Source organism: Mobula birostris, chromosome 9 (assembly GCF_030028105.1).
Source record: "Mobula birostris isolate sMobBir1 chromosome 9, sMobBir1.hap1, whole genome shotgun sequence".
NCBI lineage: Eukaryota > Metazoa > Chordata > Chondrichthyes > Myliobatiformes > Myliobatidae > Mobula > Mobula birostris.
In genome coordinates this window covers 64094193-64114366 of record NC_092378.1, presented here as the reverse complement: position 1 = coordinate 64114366, position 20174 = coordinate 64094193, and the positions used below count along the sequence as shown (strand labels likewise).

At 43.9% G+C, this 20174-nt stretch overlaps 1 protein-coding gene across 1 annotated transcript in view; it reads left to right on the top strand.

The window, feature by feature from the left end:
* Nucleotides 1–19794, top strand: part of rassf3 (Ras association domain family member 3) — an 86424-nt gene extending 66630 nt beyond the window's left edge. The window contains exons 3-5 of the mRNA XM_072268186.1: nucleotides 3953–4223; nucleotides 8359–8474; nucleotides 13440–19794. Coding sequence (XP_072124287.1) covers nucleotides 3953–4223; nucleotides 8359–8474; nucleotides 13440–13589 — 537 coding nt within the window. The 3' untranslated portion in view covers nucleotides 13590–19794. The remainder of the gene's footprint in view (nucleotides 1–3952; nucleotides 4224–8358; nucleotides 8475–13439) is intronic.
* The last annotated feature ends 380 nt before the right edge of the window (nucleotides 19795–20174 follow it).

Here is a 20174-nt window from a genome sequence, read left to right as displayed (position 1 = left end):
TGCAGCTCTGAGGGAGTCCATCCTTTCTTCACCCATTCCAGGTGTCAGTCTTGTAAACTTTTCTTAAACTGCTTCCAATGCATCCACAGTTTTTCCTTATATAGGGAGCTGCTTGTGAGAAAAAGCTAGGTGCAAATGACCAGGTCTGGGCCTGAAACGTCGACTGTTTTCCAGAGACGCTGCCTGACCTGCTGAGTTCCTCCACCATCTTGTGTGCATTGCTCTGGATTTGCAAAAACTGCAGAACCTATTGGTGAAAGGTCCTCCAGGTATAGGGCTGTGTGTGTGTTTGTGCGTGTTACTAAGGGCGACAGCCTGGATTAAAATGGCAGTAACTGACTGGATGCACATTCATGTCTGAATTGGATTCTTTTCAGAATTACAATCAAGTTTATATATTATCGCTGTCATATATCGTAAAATTTGTTTTGCGGCAGCAATTTGATGCTTTTGCTGCATCACTGCCCCCTTAATCAGTCAATAGACGAATGATCATCCTTCTTAAGGCCCCATTAACCTGTTTGACTCAGTTTTTTTCCTATCCCTTGTTGGTGTTGGTGTATGATACTGAGAAGCTTTAGACGTGCATGCCAGCCAGACAGATCATTCCATACATAAATAAGTCGAGGTGATAAAAATAATACAAAGTAGAATACTGTATAATGTCGCTGTTTCCAATAAAGTGCAGGAGCTATGTGGAGGTAGATTGGGAGATCAAGAGTTCATCTTTTATTGTGTGAGAGGTTCACTCAAGAGGCTGATAACAGCAGGAGAGAAGCTCTCTTTGAGCCTGGTGGTATGTGCTCTCACATGTCTATACCTTCTGCCTGGTGGGAGAATATTTGTGATGGGAGAGATCCATAATTATTTTACCTGCTTTCCTTTGTGTTACCAATCCTCAGAACACAAATTTACTTTTTAAAGTTTATCCCAGTACTGTCGAATAGCCTTTGACTGGAAACAGTAGCTATTTCATTTTCCGCAGATGCTGCCTGACGTGCTGAGAGTTTCCCAGCATTTTCTGCTTCTTATTGCAGATTTCCAGCAGGTTTTTCATCCCGTTAACTCTACACGCCTTTCCAATGCAATAGCTTGTTTTTTACGCAGTGAGTGGTGGGTATGTGGAACGCGCTGCTGGGATGGTGGTAAAAGGCAGATACACTAGGGGTGTTTAAGAGATGCTTATGGGCATCACGGTAGGGTGGCAGATGCTATTGCAGCTTGGGGCGTCTGAGTTCAGTTCTGATGTAATCTGGAAGGAGTCTGTACATTCTCCTCGTCCTCTGGGTCCTCCGGTTTCCAGCCACGGTCCAAAGGCGTAGCTATTAATAGGTTAATAGCTCATTGTAAATTGTCCCATGATTGGGCTATGGTTAAATTGGGGGTTGCTGGGTGGTGCACTCGAAGGTGTGGAGAGATGTTGCATCTCTAAGTAAATATAACAGACAGGCACATGGGATGAAGGGCAAATGGGGGGCTCTGTGGGAGGGAAAGGTTAAACTGATGATTATGTTAGTACAACATCATGGGTCGAAGAGCCTGTACTGTGCTCTACTGTTCTATGTTCGCTAGGCTTGGGAATCCACTTGTTAATTCAGTGGACCTCTTTCCATGATTCCAAGTGGCAGGAATGTATTTAAAGAGAGGTCATTTCCATGCATGAGGGAGAAAAGAACAAAGAAATTTGGATGCAGTGATTGACCATAGACATAAGAGCAGAATTAGACCATTTGGCCCATTGAGTCAAATCTTTTCTTCAGTCATGGCTGATCCTTTTTTTCCCCCCTCCTTAGCCCCACTCCCCAGCCTTCTCCCCGTAACCTTTGATGCCATGTCCAATCAAGAATCTATCAAGTTCTGCCTTAAATACACACAATGACCTGTCCTCTACAGCTGCATGTGGCAACAAATTCCATAAATTCACCACCCTCTGGCTAAAGGAAATTTCTCCGTATCTCTGTTTTAAATGGATGCCCTTCTATCCTGAGGCTGTGCCCCCACAATGGGAAATGCCCTTTCCACATCTACTCTGTCTAGGCCTTTAAACATTCAAAAGGTTTCAGTGAGATTCCCCTCATCCTTCTGAATTCCAGTGAGCACAGACCCAGAGCTATCAAATGTTCCTCGTATGATAACCCTTTCGTTCCCGGAATCATCCTTGTGAAATGTCTCTGAACCTTCTCCATTGCCAGCACATCTTTTCTTAGATGAGGAGCCCAAAACTGTTCACATTATTCAAGGTGAGGCTTCACCAGGACCTTATAAAGTCTCAGCATCACATCCCTGCCTTTGTATTCTAGGTCTCTTGAAATGAATGCTAAAATTCATTTGCCTTCCTCACCACCGACACTACCTGCAAGTTAACCTTTAGGGTGTTCTGCACACAAACTCCCAAGTCCCTTTGCATCTCTGATATTTGGATTTTCTCCCAATTTAGAAAACAGTCTGCACATTTATTTCTTCTACCAAAGTGCATGACCATGCATTTTCCAACATTGTATTTCATTTGCTACTCTCTTGCCCATTCTCCTAATCTGTCTAAGTCCTTCTGCAACCTCCCTGTTTCCTCAACACTACCTGCCCCTCCACCAGTCTTTGTATCAGTACGATTGAGTCAAACATAGAATCTTGCAGTGGAGGAACAGATCCTTCGGCCCAACTTGTCAATACCGACAATGTCGCCCAGGGAACTAGTCCCATTTGCCTGCATTTGACGCATACATGCCCAAACCTCCTCTTTTCACATACTTACTGAGATGGCTTTTTAATGTTGCTCACGTGACTGCTCAAACACAACTTTTTGGGAGTTTGTCTGATGGTCTTACTCCCTCCATAATTTTCCATGCATGTTGGATCAGTGTTTGTATTTTGTAAGATCAATAATATTTAAATATATACAGGACTGTATACAGGGTATTTGTCAACATAGAGCGTAAGCTGAGTGTATGCTTCCATTCACGGCCACTTTATTAGGTACCTCCTGGCAAGCGGAGGAAGGTGTGCCTCACACCTCCTTTGGTAGAGACGTATTTCCACCTGCATTATTATTATTATTGTGTTGGCACGTGGCCAAGTGGTTAAAGCGTTCATCTAGTGATTTGAAGGTCGCTAGTTCAAGCCTTGGCTGAGGCAGCCTGTTGTGTCCTTGAGCGAGGCACTTAATCACACATTGCTCTGCGACGACACCGGTGCCAAGGTGTATGGGTCCTAATGCCCTTCCCTTGGACAACATCGGTGGCGTGGAGAGGGAAGACTTGCAGCATGGGCAACTGCTGGTCTTCCATACAACCTTGCCCAGGCCTGCGCCCTGGAAACTTTGCAAGGTGCAAATCCATGGTCTCACGAGACTAACGGGTGCCTGTATTATTATTATTATTATTATTATTATTATAATATGCACTACTGCTGCTGCAAAACAACAAATTTCACGACATATAACAGTGATGTTAAACCTGATTCTGATTCTGACTGTAAGTACTGTTAGAGCAATGTTTGGGTCTAGTACACTTACATTTAGCAAATGACTTTGGCTGCCAGTCTTCACATCTGAATATGTATTGTGGCTTAATCTGGAGTTGCAGGTCTGAACAATGGGAGCCATGAATCCCAGACCAGACAATGATGATTAAAAATCATTTGGATGTCTGTGGTGTGGGTGTGGATATGGAGGTGTGAAGTTTCTGTGTAGTTTCAAAGAAAGCACTGTAAATGTGGAATTGTCGTTTGATATTTAGCACATAAAATATCAAGTTTCACGTTGGGCCAGTGAGACCTTTCTACTGAAAGATGCCTGCTGTACCTTGTTTTGTCGAAAAAGAAGCTGCTTTGTATTTATCAGTACTCTTCTCCGGTGACTTCATTCACACAGCAGGTACTGTCCTCGCTCTTGGTAAGGATGCCCTCTGTACAGAGACGTTATTTTCCTGACCTCTGCAATGTTTTTCCTGCGTAGAACTCGAATGAAGTATACACTGGTTTCATCAAGGTTCAGATGGACCTTCAGAGACCCATCACCATACGGGCCAGATCAGCTCAGGGCAGTCAAGTGTATAACAACAACAATGAGACGGCCTTCTATTTGCCTAAGAATACCAGCAACACCCTGCACATCAGCAGCAGTAACACGGTGAAGGATGTCATCGAGGCCCTGCTGAAGAAATTCACAGTGATTGACAACCCTGCGAAGTTTGCACTTTTCAAGCAGTTTCTCGTTGGTGATCAAGGTAAGGTGTGTAGGATTTTATGCGCAGGTAACACAGTCAAAAGTTCTTCCTTTGAAAATGCGCTGTAATTTCCAAGTATAAGTGATAATAGCTGGCTGGTATCTTTTTCCCAGAGTCAAAGTGTCTAATATTAGAAAGTATACATTTTCACTCAGTGGCCACTTTATTAGGTACACCTGTACACCGGCTCGTTAATGTAAATAACTAATCAGCCAATCATGTGGCAGCAACTCAATGCATGAAAGCATGCCGACATGGTCAAAAGTGTTCAGTTGTTGTTCAGACCAAACATCCGAATGGGGAAGAAATGTGATCCAAGTGACTTTGACTGTGGGCGGATTATTGGTGCAGATGAGGTGGTTTGAGTATCTCAAAAGCTGCTGATCTCTTGGGATTTTCACGCACAGCAGTCCCTAGAGTTTACAGAGAATGGTGCAAAAAAAAACCCAACAAACATCCAGTTCTGTGGGCAGAACACTTTGTTACTGAAGAGAGGTCAGAGGAGAATGGCCAGACTGATGAAGCTGACGGGAAGGGTTACGACAGTGGTGTGCAGAAGGAGATCTCTGAAGTGAATGGGTTACAGCAGCAGAAGACCACAAACTACACTTGATGAACTCTTTATTAGGCACAGAAGTTACGTAACGAAGTGGCCATGAATGTCAGTTGAAAGAGGGAATGTTTGAATGGAGATATGCAGGACATCTTTTCTTACCCAGAGAGCGGGTGGAGGTGACCACATAGTGGTGGAGGCAGATGCGATATAGGTATTTGAGGGGCTCTTATATAGGCATGTGAATGTGCAGAGAATGGAAGGATATGGACCATATGTAGGCAGAAGGGATCAGTTTAATTTGGCATTGTTGGTATAAGTAGTTTGGCACAACAGTGTTCTAATGCCATAACTGCCAATAAAGGCTTATTTCAGTGTATAGGAAACACGTCAACTGATTTTTGCATAGCAAGGGCCCACAAGCTGCACTGGCTCATTGCCTGGTGGTTGGTTAGATGGTGGATAAAGTACTTGGATGATCTCCCTTCCATTTGGAAGCAAGGCAATGGGGTCCTTTGCAACACAAAATGCAGGAGGATCCCAGCAGGTCAGGCACCACCCATGGAAGTGTACAAACAGTAGAAGTTTCAGGCCGAGACCCTTCTGTCAGTTAAGATCAGGAGTAGGCCACTAATCCTCCTCTAGGCCTGCCCTTCCATTCAGGAGGATCATGGCTGATCTATGCAGTCGTGTTCTGTGTTCTACATTCACACCCTTTCATCACCTGCCACCCGAGACAGAAATCACGCAGAAAGGACAGCTGATTTACTGGGGATGCAGTCTCTTCAAAGTTTAGTTGAATAGAGTGCACACACAGGGACACAAGATTCTGCAGATGCTGGAAATCTTCAGCAACCACACACTCAAAATGATGGAGGAACTCAAAGTCAAAGTAGAATTTGTTACCGAAGTACCATTACTAGCTTGAGATTCATTTTCTTGCAGGCATTTACTGGAAAATATGAATGTACAATAGAATGTATGGAAGTAACTTCATATACAAACAATGTGCAAAAGAAGACAAATTGGGTAAATAAAAAAATAATACTGAGAACAAGTTTTAAAGCACCCTTGAAAGTGAATCAGTTTAGAGTTCAGAGGAAGATAAACAGTCAACGTTATTTTTCTCTATCGATGCTTCCTGACATGTTGCGTTCTCCAGCACACTGTGTGTGTTAGTGCCAGTGTCTTTCTTACATTTAAGAAAAGATGCCTTCAGGTATAAACATGGAAAATAAAGGGGTCTTTCAAACACAAATTAAATAACTTTTAGCACTTTGAATGCTACCATTGAAGACAAAACACAATGGTGTTTAGCTGCTAATCAGTGATGTATGGTTCACTTCCTGGTAAAGGAACAGCTCCTTCTGGGCTTTGGAAAAGGGAGACTTATTTTCTAAATTGTTCCCTTTTTAAACTTTTATGGAAGGGAGCCAAGAGTCTTATTTGTAATGAATTAGAACACATTAAATTTCTAACTGCAAACCACCAGTTTGGTGTAAAGCACATGTTCAAACTCATGTGTCGAGAAGGTGCGGTGTGGTGGTTAAATTACTGGGTTAGTACGCAGTCGTCTGCATTAGTTTACATCAGACCAGAGCAGCTATGGATTTTAAATGTGGTAATTACATTTTGAATTGGAAAGCTAGTCTCTGTAATGGTGACAATGGAACAGCTGTTGTAAAAACACGTTGGTCGTTGGTCGATGGGTTAAGTAGCCACTGTAAATTACCACCTGGTTAGTGAGTCGGGGAGGCCACTGGATATCTGAAGGAGAATAATTAAAGGGAAGTAATTGGGGGTTTGTGATTGATGGGATTATTCAGTGAGCTAGCATCAGTTTGAAGAACTAAATGGTCTTCTCAAAGATGCAAAGTCAAACTACATTTATTATCAGAGTTTGTATACAGAATACGACTCTTGAGATTCACCCTCCCACAGGTAGCCATGAAACAGAAACACCATGGAATCCGTGCAAGAAAACATTAAACACCCAGTGTGCAAAAAAAAAGAGCAAATTGTGCAAATGGCAAAAAAAAAAGAACAACACGCAGAGTCTCAAACATCAAACCAGGAGTGTTCAGTTCAGTTTAGTTCAGTTCAGTCTTTGCCGAAGCGTTCCAGTCTGCATTGATCGTCCTGATCAAACTCCTCAAAAACATCAACAAGAGGAGTAACCAGAATCCAGGAACACGTGCAATGTGAACCTCATAATCCCACAAAGCAAATCCACATTTTCCGCCGGCGCCACCTTGCACTCCATTCAAGGTGGTGATACGTGATACTGACTTTCAGAGTAACACCCACATCTCATAGCACCTGTTCTGTGTCCAGGATCTCATGGTGGCCAACCATTTTAGTTTCGACTTTCCCATTCCCAGTCTGACATGGCTGTCCATGGCCTCCTGTACCAGGTTGGAGGGGCAACATCTCATATTTCACCTGGGTAGCCTTCACCCTGATGGCATGAACATCAATATCTCTACCGTCCAGTAATTTCTTACCCTGCCCCTTCTTTCTTTTTCCATTCCCCATTCAGTTTACCCTCTCACCGCTTCTCTTCTCACCTGCCTATTTCCCCCCTCCGATGCCCCTCCTCCTCCTCGTTCTCCTATGGTCCACTGTCCTCTCCTATCAGATTCTTCCTTCTTCAGCCCTTTACCTCTTCTACCTATCCCCTCCCAGATTCTTACATCATCCCACCCTCCTCACCTGGTCTCACCAGTCTGTGCTCATTATCTCTCCTCCACCTTGCTCTGGCTTTCTTTTTCAGTCCCGATGAAGAGTCTCAGCCAGGTTGTTGGTTGTTTATGCTTCTCCATTGATGCTGCCTGACTTGCATCTTGTGTGTTGCTCAAGATCGTCAGCACCTGCAGAATCTCTTGGCCCACAATCTGGCAGGGCAGGGAGAATGGCCAGCTCCACTTCCTGTCCCAGTGTCCCTGTAGTAACCCAGAACCCTCAGAATTTCAGGAATTTCTAACCCTGGTCTGTCTCACGTAATAGTTCCTTTGTTGTCTGGTGTGTTGGTATTTGTGCCCCCAGGCCTGATGCCTCAGCTTCTCTCACCTTATTCACCACCTCTCGTTCCTTGAAGCTGCTCCTCTGAACCTGCCTGTTTCCTTGCACGACACATTCAGTAATGCTGCTAGGAAATGCTTCAAGGCATCTTTGTCATATGAAAGGCACTACATAAACGGAGAAGGTTGTTTTATTGACTATCAGAATCAAGTTTGATAACACTGACATTGAGCAAACAATAGTATATGACCCCTCTGACCCCCTTGGCCCATGATGTTACGAAATTTGTTTTATGGCAGCAGTACAGTGCAAGTCATAAAAATTACTCTTTAAGATACAAAAGTAAGTAGTGCAAATAATCAAAAGCGAGATAGTGTTCATGAGTTCATTGTCCGTTCAGAAATCTGAAGTGCTGTTGCAGCCTTGGTGTCTGAGTGACACTCAAGCTGGGTAAAGCTCCCGTGTTTGGTGCTGAGGAACAGCTGGAGGAAGAAAGACCCTGCTCCACCTGGGATGCTGGACACGTGTATAATCGACTTGTCTCATCTCCTCTCTCTGCAGTCTACTCGAGCAAGCTGTCAGATGGCGAGCATCCCCTGTACCTGCGACTGTTGGCAGGACCTAGCATGGATGCCTTGAGCTTTGTGCTGCGGGAGTACGAGACTGGGGAAGTGTTGGTAAGTGGCCTTTCCCCCATCTTAATGTGGAACTGCAGGCAAAGGAGTGTGCCGGTGTGAAAAGATTGCAGTTCAATCTATAGACAAAGATGCATAACACAATTCTAGTGCACTTCGCCTTACCCTAATGCAGATGTTCCCTTCGGTCTACCCATCCCTCCCACCTTCTCTGCCACTGGAAAACATTCACCGTTTCTCTCTCCGTAGATGCTGCCTGACCCACTGAGTGAATCTGTTTCCATTGCAAACAGGAAGTTGAATCTTTGATTTGTTCCAGGAAATGAACAAGTTGATTGGACATTTCGGGGTCAGCTTCCTGTTAAAACTTGACTGATCCTTTAATTGTTCACCAGACCTGGACGTTATTATATAACCATATAACCATTACAGCATGGAAACAGGCCATCTCGGCCCTTCTAGTCCACGCCGAACTCCTACTCTCACCTAGTCCCACCGACCTGCACTCGGTCCATAACCCTCTATTCCTTTCCTGTTCATATATCTATCCAATTTAACTTTAAATGACAACATCGAACCTGCCTCAACCACTTCTGCTGGAAGCTCGTTCCACACAGCTACCACTCTCTGAGTGAAGAAGTTCCTCCTCACGTTACCCCTAAACTTTTGCCCTTTAACTCTCAACTCATGTCCTCTTGTTTGAATCTCCCCCACTCTCAATGGAAAAAGCCTATCCACATCAACTCTATCAATCCCCCTCATAATTTTAAACACCTCTATCAAGTCCCCTCTCAACCTTCTACACTCCAAAGAATAAAGACCTAACTTGTTCAACCTTTCTCTGTAACTTAGGAGATAAAACCCAGGCAGCATTTTAGTAAATCTTCTCTGTACTCTCTCAATTTTATTGACATTTTTCCTATAATTCGGTGACCAGAACTGTACACAATACTCCAAATTTGGCCTTACCAATGCCTTACACTATTTCAACTTTACATCCCAACTCCTATACTCAATGCTCTGATTAATAAAGGCCAGCATACCAAAAGCTTTCTTCACCACACTATCCACATGAGATTCCACCTTCAGAGAACTATGCACCATTATTCCTAGATCCCTCTGTTCTACTGCATTCTTCAATGCCCTACCATTTACCATGTATGTCCTATTTTGATTAGTCCTACCAAAATGTAGCACCTCACATTTTTCAGCATTAAACTCCATCTGCCATCTTTCAGCCCACTCTTCTAACTGGCCTAAATCTCTCTGCAAGCTTTGAAAACCTACTTCATTATCCACAACGCCACCTATCTTAGTATCATCTGCATACTTACTAATCCAATTTACCACCAATTAGCTAAGAATGTAGTCTCTTGGGTGAATGTACTCCTACTCGTAGTATGTGTTCAGTTCTGGTCATCTTATTATAGGAAGAATGTAGAAGCTTCAGTCACAAGAGATTCTGCAGATGTTGGAAATCTGGAGCAACACATACACAAAATGTTGGAGGGACTCTGCAGGTCTATGGAAATGAATAAACAGTTGCCGCTTTGAGCCGAGATCTTTCATCAGGACTGGAAAAGGAGGGGATAGAAACCAGAATAAGAAGGTGGGAGGAGGCAAGGAGGCAAGCTGGCAGATGATAGGTGATGCCAACTGAGGGGAAGGAGTGGGGGAGGGGGGAAGGAGGATGAATTGAGAAGCTGGGAGGTGATAGGTGGTAAACAGCTGAAGAAGAACGAATCTGATAGGAGGAGAGTGGACAATGGGATAAAGGGAAGAAGGAGGGGCACCAGAGGGAGGTGATGGGCAGGGGAGAAGAGAAGGGGTGAGAGGGGAGCCAGATGGGAAATGGAGAAAGAGAGAAGGGGAGAGGAGAAATTACTGGTATTTAGAGAAGTTGCTGTTCATGCTGTCAGCTTTAGAGAAAGTGCAGCAAGGATTTACCAGGATGCTGCCTGGATTAGAGACCATGTCTTATGAAGTTAGGCTGAGTGAGTTAGGGCTTTTATCTTTGGACTGAAGGAGGATGAGAAGTGACTTGATAGAGGTATACAGGATGATAAGAGACATAGATAGAGTGAATATTTCTGTACCAGAGATGGTATCCCAGGGCAGAAATGGCTAACACAGGAGCATCATTTTAAGGTGTTTGGAGGAAAGTATGGAGAGGAGATGTCAGAGGTGGGTTTCTTACACAAAGAGTTGTACACGTACAGAAAACTCTGCCAAGGGTGGTGGTAGGTGCAGATACATTAGGGACATTTAAAGGACTCTTAGATTTGCACATGGATGAAAGAAAAACAGGGGGCTATGTGTGAGGGAAGGGTTAGATTGATCTTGGAGTAGGTTAAAAGGTTAGCACATCATGGGTAGAAGGGCCTGTACTGTGCTGTGCTGTTCTACAAAGTATATTCATAGATCTACTAGTTGGGGATTTTTCCATTTGAAGTTCAAACTTCCAAGTAAATTTATTATCAAAGTATGTGTATGTTGCCATTTACTACTTTGAGATTCATTTTCTTGCAGGCATTTACAGGGAAAAAAGAAATACAATAGAATTTTATGAAAACCATACATAAAGACTGACAGACAGCATTGTACAACAGAAAAGAAACTCTGCAAGTAGCGGCTGAAAACATGAGCTGCAAAGAGTCTTTGAAATTGAGTCGTAGGTCATAGAATCAGTTCAGAGTAGTGGTGACTGAAGCTATCTACACTGGTTTAAGGGCCTGATGGTTGTGTGGTTACGTTTCCTGAACCTGGTTGTGTGGTGGTTAAAGACTTCTGTATCTCCTGCCCAAAGCAGACACTTGACCAGTTACTGTCCTTGTCTTATTTCCTCAGAATCAAGGAGAAGCCCACAATCACCTCTGAATGTGTTTCTTTATTGTCCATCACTGTTCACAAAAATGATTCCAGGAGTGTCAAATGAAGAGCATTTGATGGCTCTGGGCCTATATTCACTAGAATTCAGAAGAATTAGGGGTGACCTCATTGAAACCTATCAAATGGTGAAAGGCTTTGATAGAGTAGATGTAAAGAAGATGTTTCCTATGGTGGGAGAATCTAAGACCAGGGGACACAGCATCACATTAGAAGGGTGTCCTTTTAGTATGGAGATGAGGAATTTCTTTAGCCAGAGAGTGGTGAATCTGTAGAATTCTTTGCCACCGACAGTTGTGGAGGCCAAGTCTTTATGTATCTTTAAGGCAGAGGTTGATAGATTCTCAATTGGTCAGGGCATGAAGGGATACAGGGAGAAGGCAGGAAAATGGGGCTGAGGGGAAAATTGGATCAACTACGATGAAATGGTGGAGCAGACTCGATGGACCGAATGGCCTAATTCGGCTTCTATATCTTACGGTCTTATCATGATCCAGCACAGAGACATTCATTAGTTCCAGTGCTGAAAGTTACCACTGAATCAAGGGCTGGAAATTGGTAAATTAAATTGGTTTATTATTGTCATGTGTAGCGACGTACAGTGAAAAACTTTGGTTTGCCTGCCATTTCGTTACAACAGTACAGAGGAGAACAGTAACAGTGTAAAGTGTTAAAGAGAAAATGCGTGTGACATGAGACAGTAATAAAGTAATTCTAATTCTAACGCAGGTGGTCAATAAGATATCAGAATCAGGTTTATTATCACCGGCATGTGACATGAAATTTGTTAATCTAGCAGCAGCAGTTCAATGCAATGCGTAATATAGAAGGAAAAAAATAATTATGTAAACCAATTACAGTATACGTATACTGAATAAATTAAAAATGGAAATATATATTGAAAAAGTGAGATAGTGTCCAAGGGTTCAATGTCCATTTAGGAACCGGATGGCAGAGGGGAAGAAGCTGTTCCTGAATCGTTGAGTGTGTGCCTTCAGGCTTCTGTACCTCCTACCTGATGGGAACAGTGAGAAAAGGGCATGTCTTGTGTGCTGGGGGTCCTTAATAATGGCTGTTTCCTTTCTGAGACACTGCTCCTTGAAGATGTCCCGGATACTTTGTAGGCTAGTACCCAAGATGGAGCTGACTAAATTTACGACCCTCTGCAGTTTCTTTCGGTCCTGTGCAGTAGCCCCTCCATACCAGACAGTGATGCAGCCTGTCAGAATGCTCTCCACAGTACTTATAAAGAAGTTTTTGAGTGTTTTTGTTGACATACCAAATCTCTTCAAACTCATAATGAAGTATAATCACTGTCTTGCCTTCTTTATAGCTGCATCGATATGTTGGGACTGGTTAGGTCCTCAGAGATCTTGACATTAGAGATCATAACCTACAGCAAGCCTGTTGTATGGACCAGCATTGATTCTGGGTTTTGGGCCCATGTTTGTCCTGGTTTTAAAGATAAGACTATGACCCCCAGAGAGGCCATGTTCTCTTTTATTGCTGCCATCAGGAAGGAGGTACAGGAGCCTTGGGTCCCACACCATCACGATCAGAAACGGTTATTACCCCACAAACATCAGGCTCCTGAACCAATTTAGATAACTTCACTCACCTCAACTCTGAACTGATTGCACAACCTATAGACTCACTTTCAAGGTCTCTACAACTTGTGTCTCAGTGTTATTTACTTATTTATTTGTTTGTTTGCAGTTTGCCTTCTTTTGCACATTGGTTGTTTGTCAGTCTTTGTTTGTGTGTAGTTCTTAAATGAATTCTATTCTATTTCTTTGTTTTACTCTGAATGTATATTTCAGGATGTATATTGTACACATTTCCCTTACATTAAATCTACCTATTGAAACCTACTGAATGCCTCCAAGAAAATGAATATGAATTGTATGTGGTAACATATTCACAGTTTGATAATAAATTAACTTTGAACTTGGACCCCAAACAAGGAATGACCACAGGCACATTCAACAGGCGTGTGTTATGAGGTCTAAGGCCACAACTTGAGCCTGTTGAATGTGCTTGTGTTGATCCCTGGTTCAGAGGCCCTGGTTTGTTTTCGTTTTCTTTGCCCCATGCTTTAATCTCTGATTATTTGTTGCCTAGTGGGAAGCCTTCAGTCTCCCAGAACTGCAAAACTTCCTGCGGATCCTGGACAAAGAGGAAGAGGAGCAGTTCAAGCTGCTGAGAAGGCGCTACGTGACCTACAAAGCCAAGCTTGAGGCAGCGCTGAAAGCCACAGGGAAGCCGGATTAATCCCCGGAAAGATGCAAAGCAACGCACAGTCTCGGTGCGGGCGTGCTTCAGGACAGGGGACACAGGGCAAGTATAGCCAACCTTCAAACCTGAAGACTTCTGTTTCAGCACCGGAAACAGAACGTACCTGAAGCACTGAACCCATTGAGCTAAGGCCAGGCCTCACCTCCATCTTATATCTTCGCTTGCACAGCTGCCAAGTTTTTTGGACAATCGTGAAGGTTATTTATTAACGAGCTGCTCGGATGCACTGTAATGGTGGTGAGATCTCCCTGTGCTTACCTCGTGTATAATGCATTTATGGCGGTAGTTCAAACACCCCAGCCTTCACAGCCTGATGCCTTACAATATGTGGCTTTGTTGTCCTGCTTGTGTAGACACTGAGTAGCCACAAGATGACCGTGGTCAATGTGAAAACCCTTCGGCCTTCCCTCCAAACTCAGAATGGCAAAGGAATACCCTTCTGAACCGTCTGTTCCTCAACCTCCTGTAAATATGCAGTGCCAAATGACTGTTATTGTTGCAATACATATGTTAAGGATACTAATTTATGTGTGAACATTATTTAAAAGCTTTCCGGCAGGATAGGAAGAGATTGCAGGGTTGGAATGCATGAGACATTATGTAGCGTGAAGGGTGGGGAGGTGAGAGGTAGGCCAAGGGAAGTGGGCGGGTTAAATACTGTGTAAAGGAAGTGCTCTGGGGGTCAAGGACAAAATGGATTAAAGAGCTCCCAAATCAAAGTAAAATTTATTTTACTTTACTGAATAGTAGCTATGGATTGGTTATTATGTAAGCAATGCACACAACACTGGAGGAATTCAGCAGATCAGGCACTGTCTTTGGAAAGAAATGCATCTCCCAAAACATTGACTGTCCATTTCCCTCCATCGATGCTCCCTGACCTGCTGATTCTTGTGCATTGCCTCAGATTCCATCACCTTGTGTCTCCTGGACATGTCGGCAGATTGTTGTACTGGGACTAAGACGGAAAGAAATTTAGGTTTGGAGGAAGGAGTTCTGTTTGTGTGATGTGGCAGGTCAGAAAAGCTTTAAAGCAGGCTTCAGCAGTGCATGAATTGCACTCTTGAGGGCCATGTTCTTGTGCCTGCAGCTGTTGATTGGCTGATGATAATTGGCTCAGGTTTGGCGCAGTGAGAACTTGACATTGGCTTCAGGAAGGGCCTCTTGGCCTTTGGTGTTTTTCACCCTTCCAACCACGGTTTTGGGGCCCTTATTGTGCAGATGTGGCATCATCCAGGCAGCGTGCGCATTACTTGGAGCGAGAACAGGTGATTGTGCAGTCTAGTAACTGTTGTCCACAAGGAGAATAAAATAGGCCCTTGGGCGTGGCATGTTCTCACACCCCAAGTTTGTTGCCAAGTCCATCCACTGTCTGTGTGCAGTATGCACGTTCTCCCTGTGCCTGTGTGGGTTTCCCCTGTGCCAGTAATTGGCTGGTGTGCATTCCCCCCAGAGTGAGTGAATGGCAAGAGCAACAAGAGGGGAGTTGATGGACATGGGGAGAGAACAAAATGCATGACACGGAAAATCAGATGAGAGGTGATAAAGCTGATGGGATTGTTCTCAATAGGCCAAGTGGCTTCATATGTCATGAAGGAGACCTGAGCCCAAGGACTTAGCATTTTTTCCCTACGTGGCAAGCTGACCCAGAGGCCATTGAAGAAAAATGGGAAAGTGGACTAGCCACATTGTGCTTGAATTGGTTTTGAGAGAGCGAGAGAGAAAGAAGAAAGTGAGAGAGGGAGAGAAAGTGAAGGAAGTGTGAGAGAGAGAGAGAGAGAGGGAGAGAGAAGTGAAGTGTGAGATGGGGTGAGGGAGAGAGAGTGAGTGAGAATGGGCGAAAAAGTGAGGAGACGAGAAAGAGTGAGAAGGAGATGGGGAGAAGGGGAAAGAGAGAGATGGAGAGAAAAAGAGAGGAAAAAGATGAGGAGAGAGAGGGAGTGGGGATAAAGAAAGAAACAGACATAGATAACTTGCCATAGTGGGTGGCAGGGAATAAGGAAGACCCAGGGGTGAGGGAATGTGACTCTCAGAAGCTGCCTACAGAAAAGATCACAAGCATGTGCATTCTGTTGGTCAGATCTTGAGGCATCTTGTCGCAATTTATAAATTTGGTCATCTTGATCTTCCTGTTATTAGGTGTTGGTTTTGTTTTAAAGTGTAAAAGCTCCCAGTATAATGACTTGGTTTTGATTGGGTTAGTCTTCCCCTTTCTGACCTCTAACTGTGGCTGGGTTAATGGACAGGTCTCTGCTGTCACCCTCCCCTACCTGGCTTGATCTGCCTGTAATCCTACATATCTCCTACTTCCCCCGTCCCACCCTCTACCCCTCACTGTCTCCGCTTTCCACTCTTCAGTCCCAGTGAAGGTTCTCAACACAAATCACTGATAGTTCCTTCTATCCCAACAGATGCTGCTTAACCCATTGAGCTCCTCCAGCAGATTGTTTCTTGCTCCAGGTTTCAGCATCTGCTCTCTGGTGTCTCCAGACCTTTTAGTGGGTTCATCCTCAGCACCTTGGACAGCAGATTATCTTCAGTCAGCTTCAGTCTATGGGTTTTCCTTGTCTCTCCATGTTCCACAGGATTGTCATGTTTTCATTGTCTTCCTGGTGTTTATTCTGCAAATCCTATCTGTGTGGGTCTGATGTTAACCATCTCACTCAGCCTCTTTGCTGGGACTTTGATGAGAGTCTTCTAAGCACAGGGCTGATGGGAATTGGACATTAGTTATTGATGCCTTTCAATAATTCCTGGTCTGTGGTCCTGGGAATTAGTACAATCATTTGGCATTATGAGTCTCTGAAACAGACCTTGCTGTTAGACACAGTATTTTCCAGGACTACATCCCCCTTCCCTCTGTCCAGGACTTGATCCCTTTCTCCTCCATCCCTTTTAAGTGCCTCTTTGATCTCGTCAGGTTCAGTTGGTTTCCATTCACGCCTTTTTTCTTGACTACTGTAATGGTCCTCATCATTGGTCTGAAAGCTTGCTGAAGCCACTACCTGATTGTGAGGGCAGTTGGGCACACCCAGTGACCCTCGTTAATTGGAGAGCATCTCTTCCCAAGCATTCTCTGGCTGTTCCTCGCAAATCTCCTGGTTACGTGTCACCTGGTGTATGCTTTGCCTTCTATTCTTGACCTGTATGTCAGCTATCATCGGGTTTACTCTTGTATTCCTCTATCAGGTAATGGATGATCCATTCTACTGAGTCCAGCCCTGCAGCAAAGTCTTCACTGTTCTTCTCTCCCAGAGGAGTGCCTCTGCCCAAAGCCCTCCACTAGACTCTTCTCTGGGACAATGACTCTTGGTTTTGGTCTCTGTCGGGGCTTGGCTCTCTCCATTCTCCTTGGCCATTTGGACCTACTGGTCCTGACAGTTATGGGATCTTTCTGTGTGTAAATTTGTCTGCTATGCTTCCTACTTTACAGCAGTGACCTCGCATCACAAGTGGTTCATTTGTCATAGAACGATTTTTGACATCCTGCAATGGGACGTTCCAAAGAACTTTATTCTGGGAGTTTTTGGGCTTTAAAATTGGGATGTGAAAGGTGCACAGAAATGCAGTGTGACTTGTAAGTTTTGGCAACCTAAAGATTGTGCTTTAATCACCCATGGTAGTTCAAAGGTAAAAGAATAAGAAGTTGTTAACCAATAAGAATAGTCATGCTAGTTATTAATTAAGCTACACAAGACTTGGACTGGACAAGGAACACGCCTGGGGGAGATTGTCAGAAATCTGATACAAAATTGTCTTGTCCCACATTTACAAAGTCATGATCCTTTTGTACATCCCAAAAAGAAATAGTCCATTGAATTTAAATGTGTGGATTACAGCCACTTCCACTGTGTCCTGGGAGTCACCTCCTCTGATTGGCCCCAGCTTCTGGGAGTCACCTCCCCGATTGGCTTGTGGGTATTGTTTTGCCTGAGTGTTTTACTCATGAAATGTCCCAGAGCTTCTGGCAGCAAGTCCAGGGTTTGTGTAGTCACCTGACACTTAGCTTCGCAAAAGCTGTTAAACCATACTGAACCGGTGTAGATGATTAAAATGGTCAAACGTGATCAGGGTGAATGCTAATTGGATTTGTGGTGGCTCTGTTCGTGGTGAGGAGAAAGGTGCATAACCGAAAAGGCAAGCACATGAAATATCTGGCCACCTCCCCTTCCCTCAACAGCCGTGCACACGCGCACATAAAATGTGTGTTCTGTCCAATGCCTCCGCCTCCATCTCCTTCACAGCGAGCGGTTCAGTCCATGCAATCTTCCTGACAACTCTGGCATCTCTTGTGTGCCTTGCAGTTAGCGGAGAGCAAAACTCCCGACGAAGTGGAGCAGGGACCCAATATCCAGCCCTGATTCTGATCTGGTCACCTAACTGTGACAGAGGCTTCAGATATGGACCTGGTGGCAATGTATCATTTGAACCAACGAATGGGACAGGGGTGGGTGTGGAAGATTCCTTGTGTGCTGTGTGTTTTTAAACAGGGGTTTATGCTTTCAATGGACTTGCCTTGTACTACAGATCTCCCACCCAGGGGCCCTGTATGGTGTTTGGGTATATTGCTTCTCTTGACTGGGTGTAAAGTGCCTTGGAGCGTCCAGGGGTTGTGAATGACGCTATTCAATATGGAAACCTGTCCTCTTCAATCCGAATGATCCAGTCTTTGCCACAAGTTTTCTGGAAGGAGTTTAGGACCAAAGATAATTTGCTCCTTCCCCTTGCTGCTGTTCAATTATTATTTAATGTGTGGCTACTGTATTGATTTTGGAACCATTTCCAAAGAATGATTGATTAGTTGTTCTAAAATTGCTGTGAATTGAGAACTTGGTTATCAATGGATCAGTGGGGGAAGAGGGAGGGAGAAAAACTTCCAAAGATTCTTTTTTAAATTATTCTATTTCAGTCTTGTTGGATAGGGGTGGGGTTTGCAGTGAGAATGGGGAGACACTCCTTGTACACCTCACTATCACCAGCCCCCTCAGAGAAAGATAACAAGTGGTCCAGTGCCTCTGTAGCTGGGACAAGCAGAAGGACAAGCAGAAGATCCTCCTTTATTGAAGACCCTCTCTGCGTCACTGAAACCTCTACCCTGTGAGATGACCCGTTCTTATCAAGCAGCAGATCTCCACTTTTTTCAACACTATTCCTGTATCCAAGTGGAGTTGCTTTTTTTTAATCCCCCTTTGGAGGTTTGGCTGGAGGGGTTGGTGGGCAACAGGTGAACACAAGCCCAATCAGTGACCCAGGGGTCTGTTGTGGAGCCACACGGTGATCGCAGGGTAGAGAACCAAGCGGAGATGGGCCAGAAGAAGGGAAGAGCTACTGCTACCCACCGAGTTGCCTTTTTACTGTGTGAGGGCTAGTACCAAAGAATGAAATTAGGACACTTTAGCTCATCAGGGAATTGTTGCTGAAGCAGAGAAAAAGAATTGAAACTTGACATTTAATTTATAGGTGTGTTTTCCATTGTAACACCATTTTGTATTCTTAATTTTTTAAAAAAAAACTGTACCAAAGTCTCATACTGAGCTGTTTTGGTTCACGTAGACATTGTGCAAAAAGTCTTATTATATTTGTTGGGATGTCTGCCCTCTTGCTCTGAACTGATTGAGCAAGAGAGCAGCAATGGGTTCATATTCTTTTACTGTGAATGGTAGTTTCTTATTAACCCTTTACTTGAACTGTTTGCACGCCGCTCTGGGAATATCAGTCAGAGAACATCGGTGGCGCACATGCGTCACATGACACACTGGTGGTTCTACTCCAGGGGAGCTGGTCAAGTTTGGAGTTGTGTTTTTACTGTAACTCCCAGCTGCGGTGGAAACTGTGACTAAGGCTTCACTGATGTAATCAAACACTGATCATGTACTGCTGATCCTCCCAGTCGAAGACATGAGCTGTATTCTGTATCATTTAAATCACCATCACTGCTTTGTCCGCATATGCAAGGGTACAAATAAGTAATGGTCATTGGACTTTTAATCGTGGATTTGCGTGTGTGAAGAAGCACAAATTTAAGCAGTGTATAGGACTGAGTGTTATGGTATTTATATTGACTGCAAGTGGAAATTTATTTTTTATTAAAGAGAATTTACTCTCTTTACTTTTTAAGATATTGAATTTGAATAAAATGGCTTTTGTAAGCTGTGGCATATTTTAATAAAGATCAAATTGATGGGAATCCTGTGTGTGTGTGTGTGTCTATATATGCAGTGTATCCATGTGTATATATGCAGTGTGTGTATACATGCTGTGTGGGCATGTGTGTATATGCAGTGTGATTGCGTGTGTATCTATGCAGTGATTTTAATACATCTTATTCTAGACTAGGTCACTGCATCAGCTTTGAATACAGTAATAAGGAGTCGTGTTTTACAGTTATAATGTTTTTTCTCACCCTCGACACATCAAGCTAGGGATTACCTGAGAGCTGGGAAGTTGTGGTCCATTTATCCAGCATAGTTGTAGTAGTAGAGCCACTTCCAGGCAGTGTGGCTTGAGATTTGGCGTTGGGAGTTTGGTAATCCAAGGTCTGAAAGAGTTCAGTAGGTTATG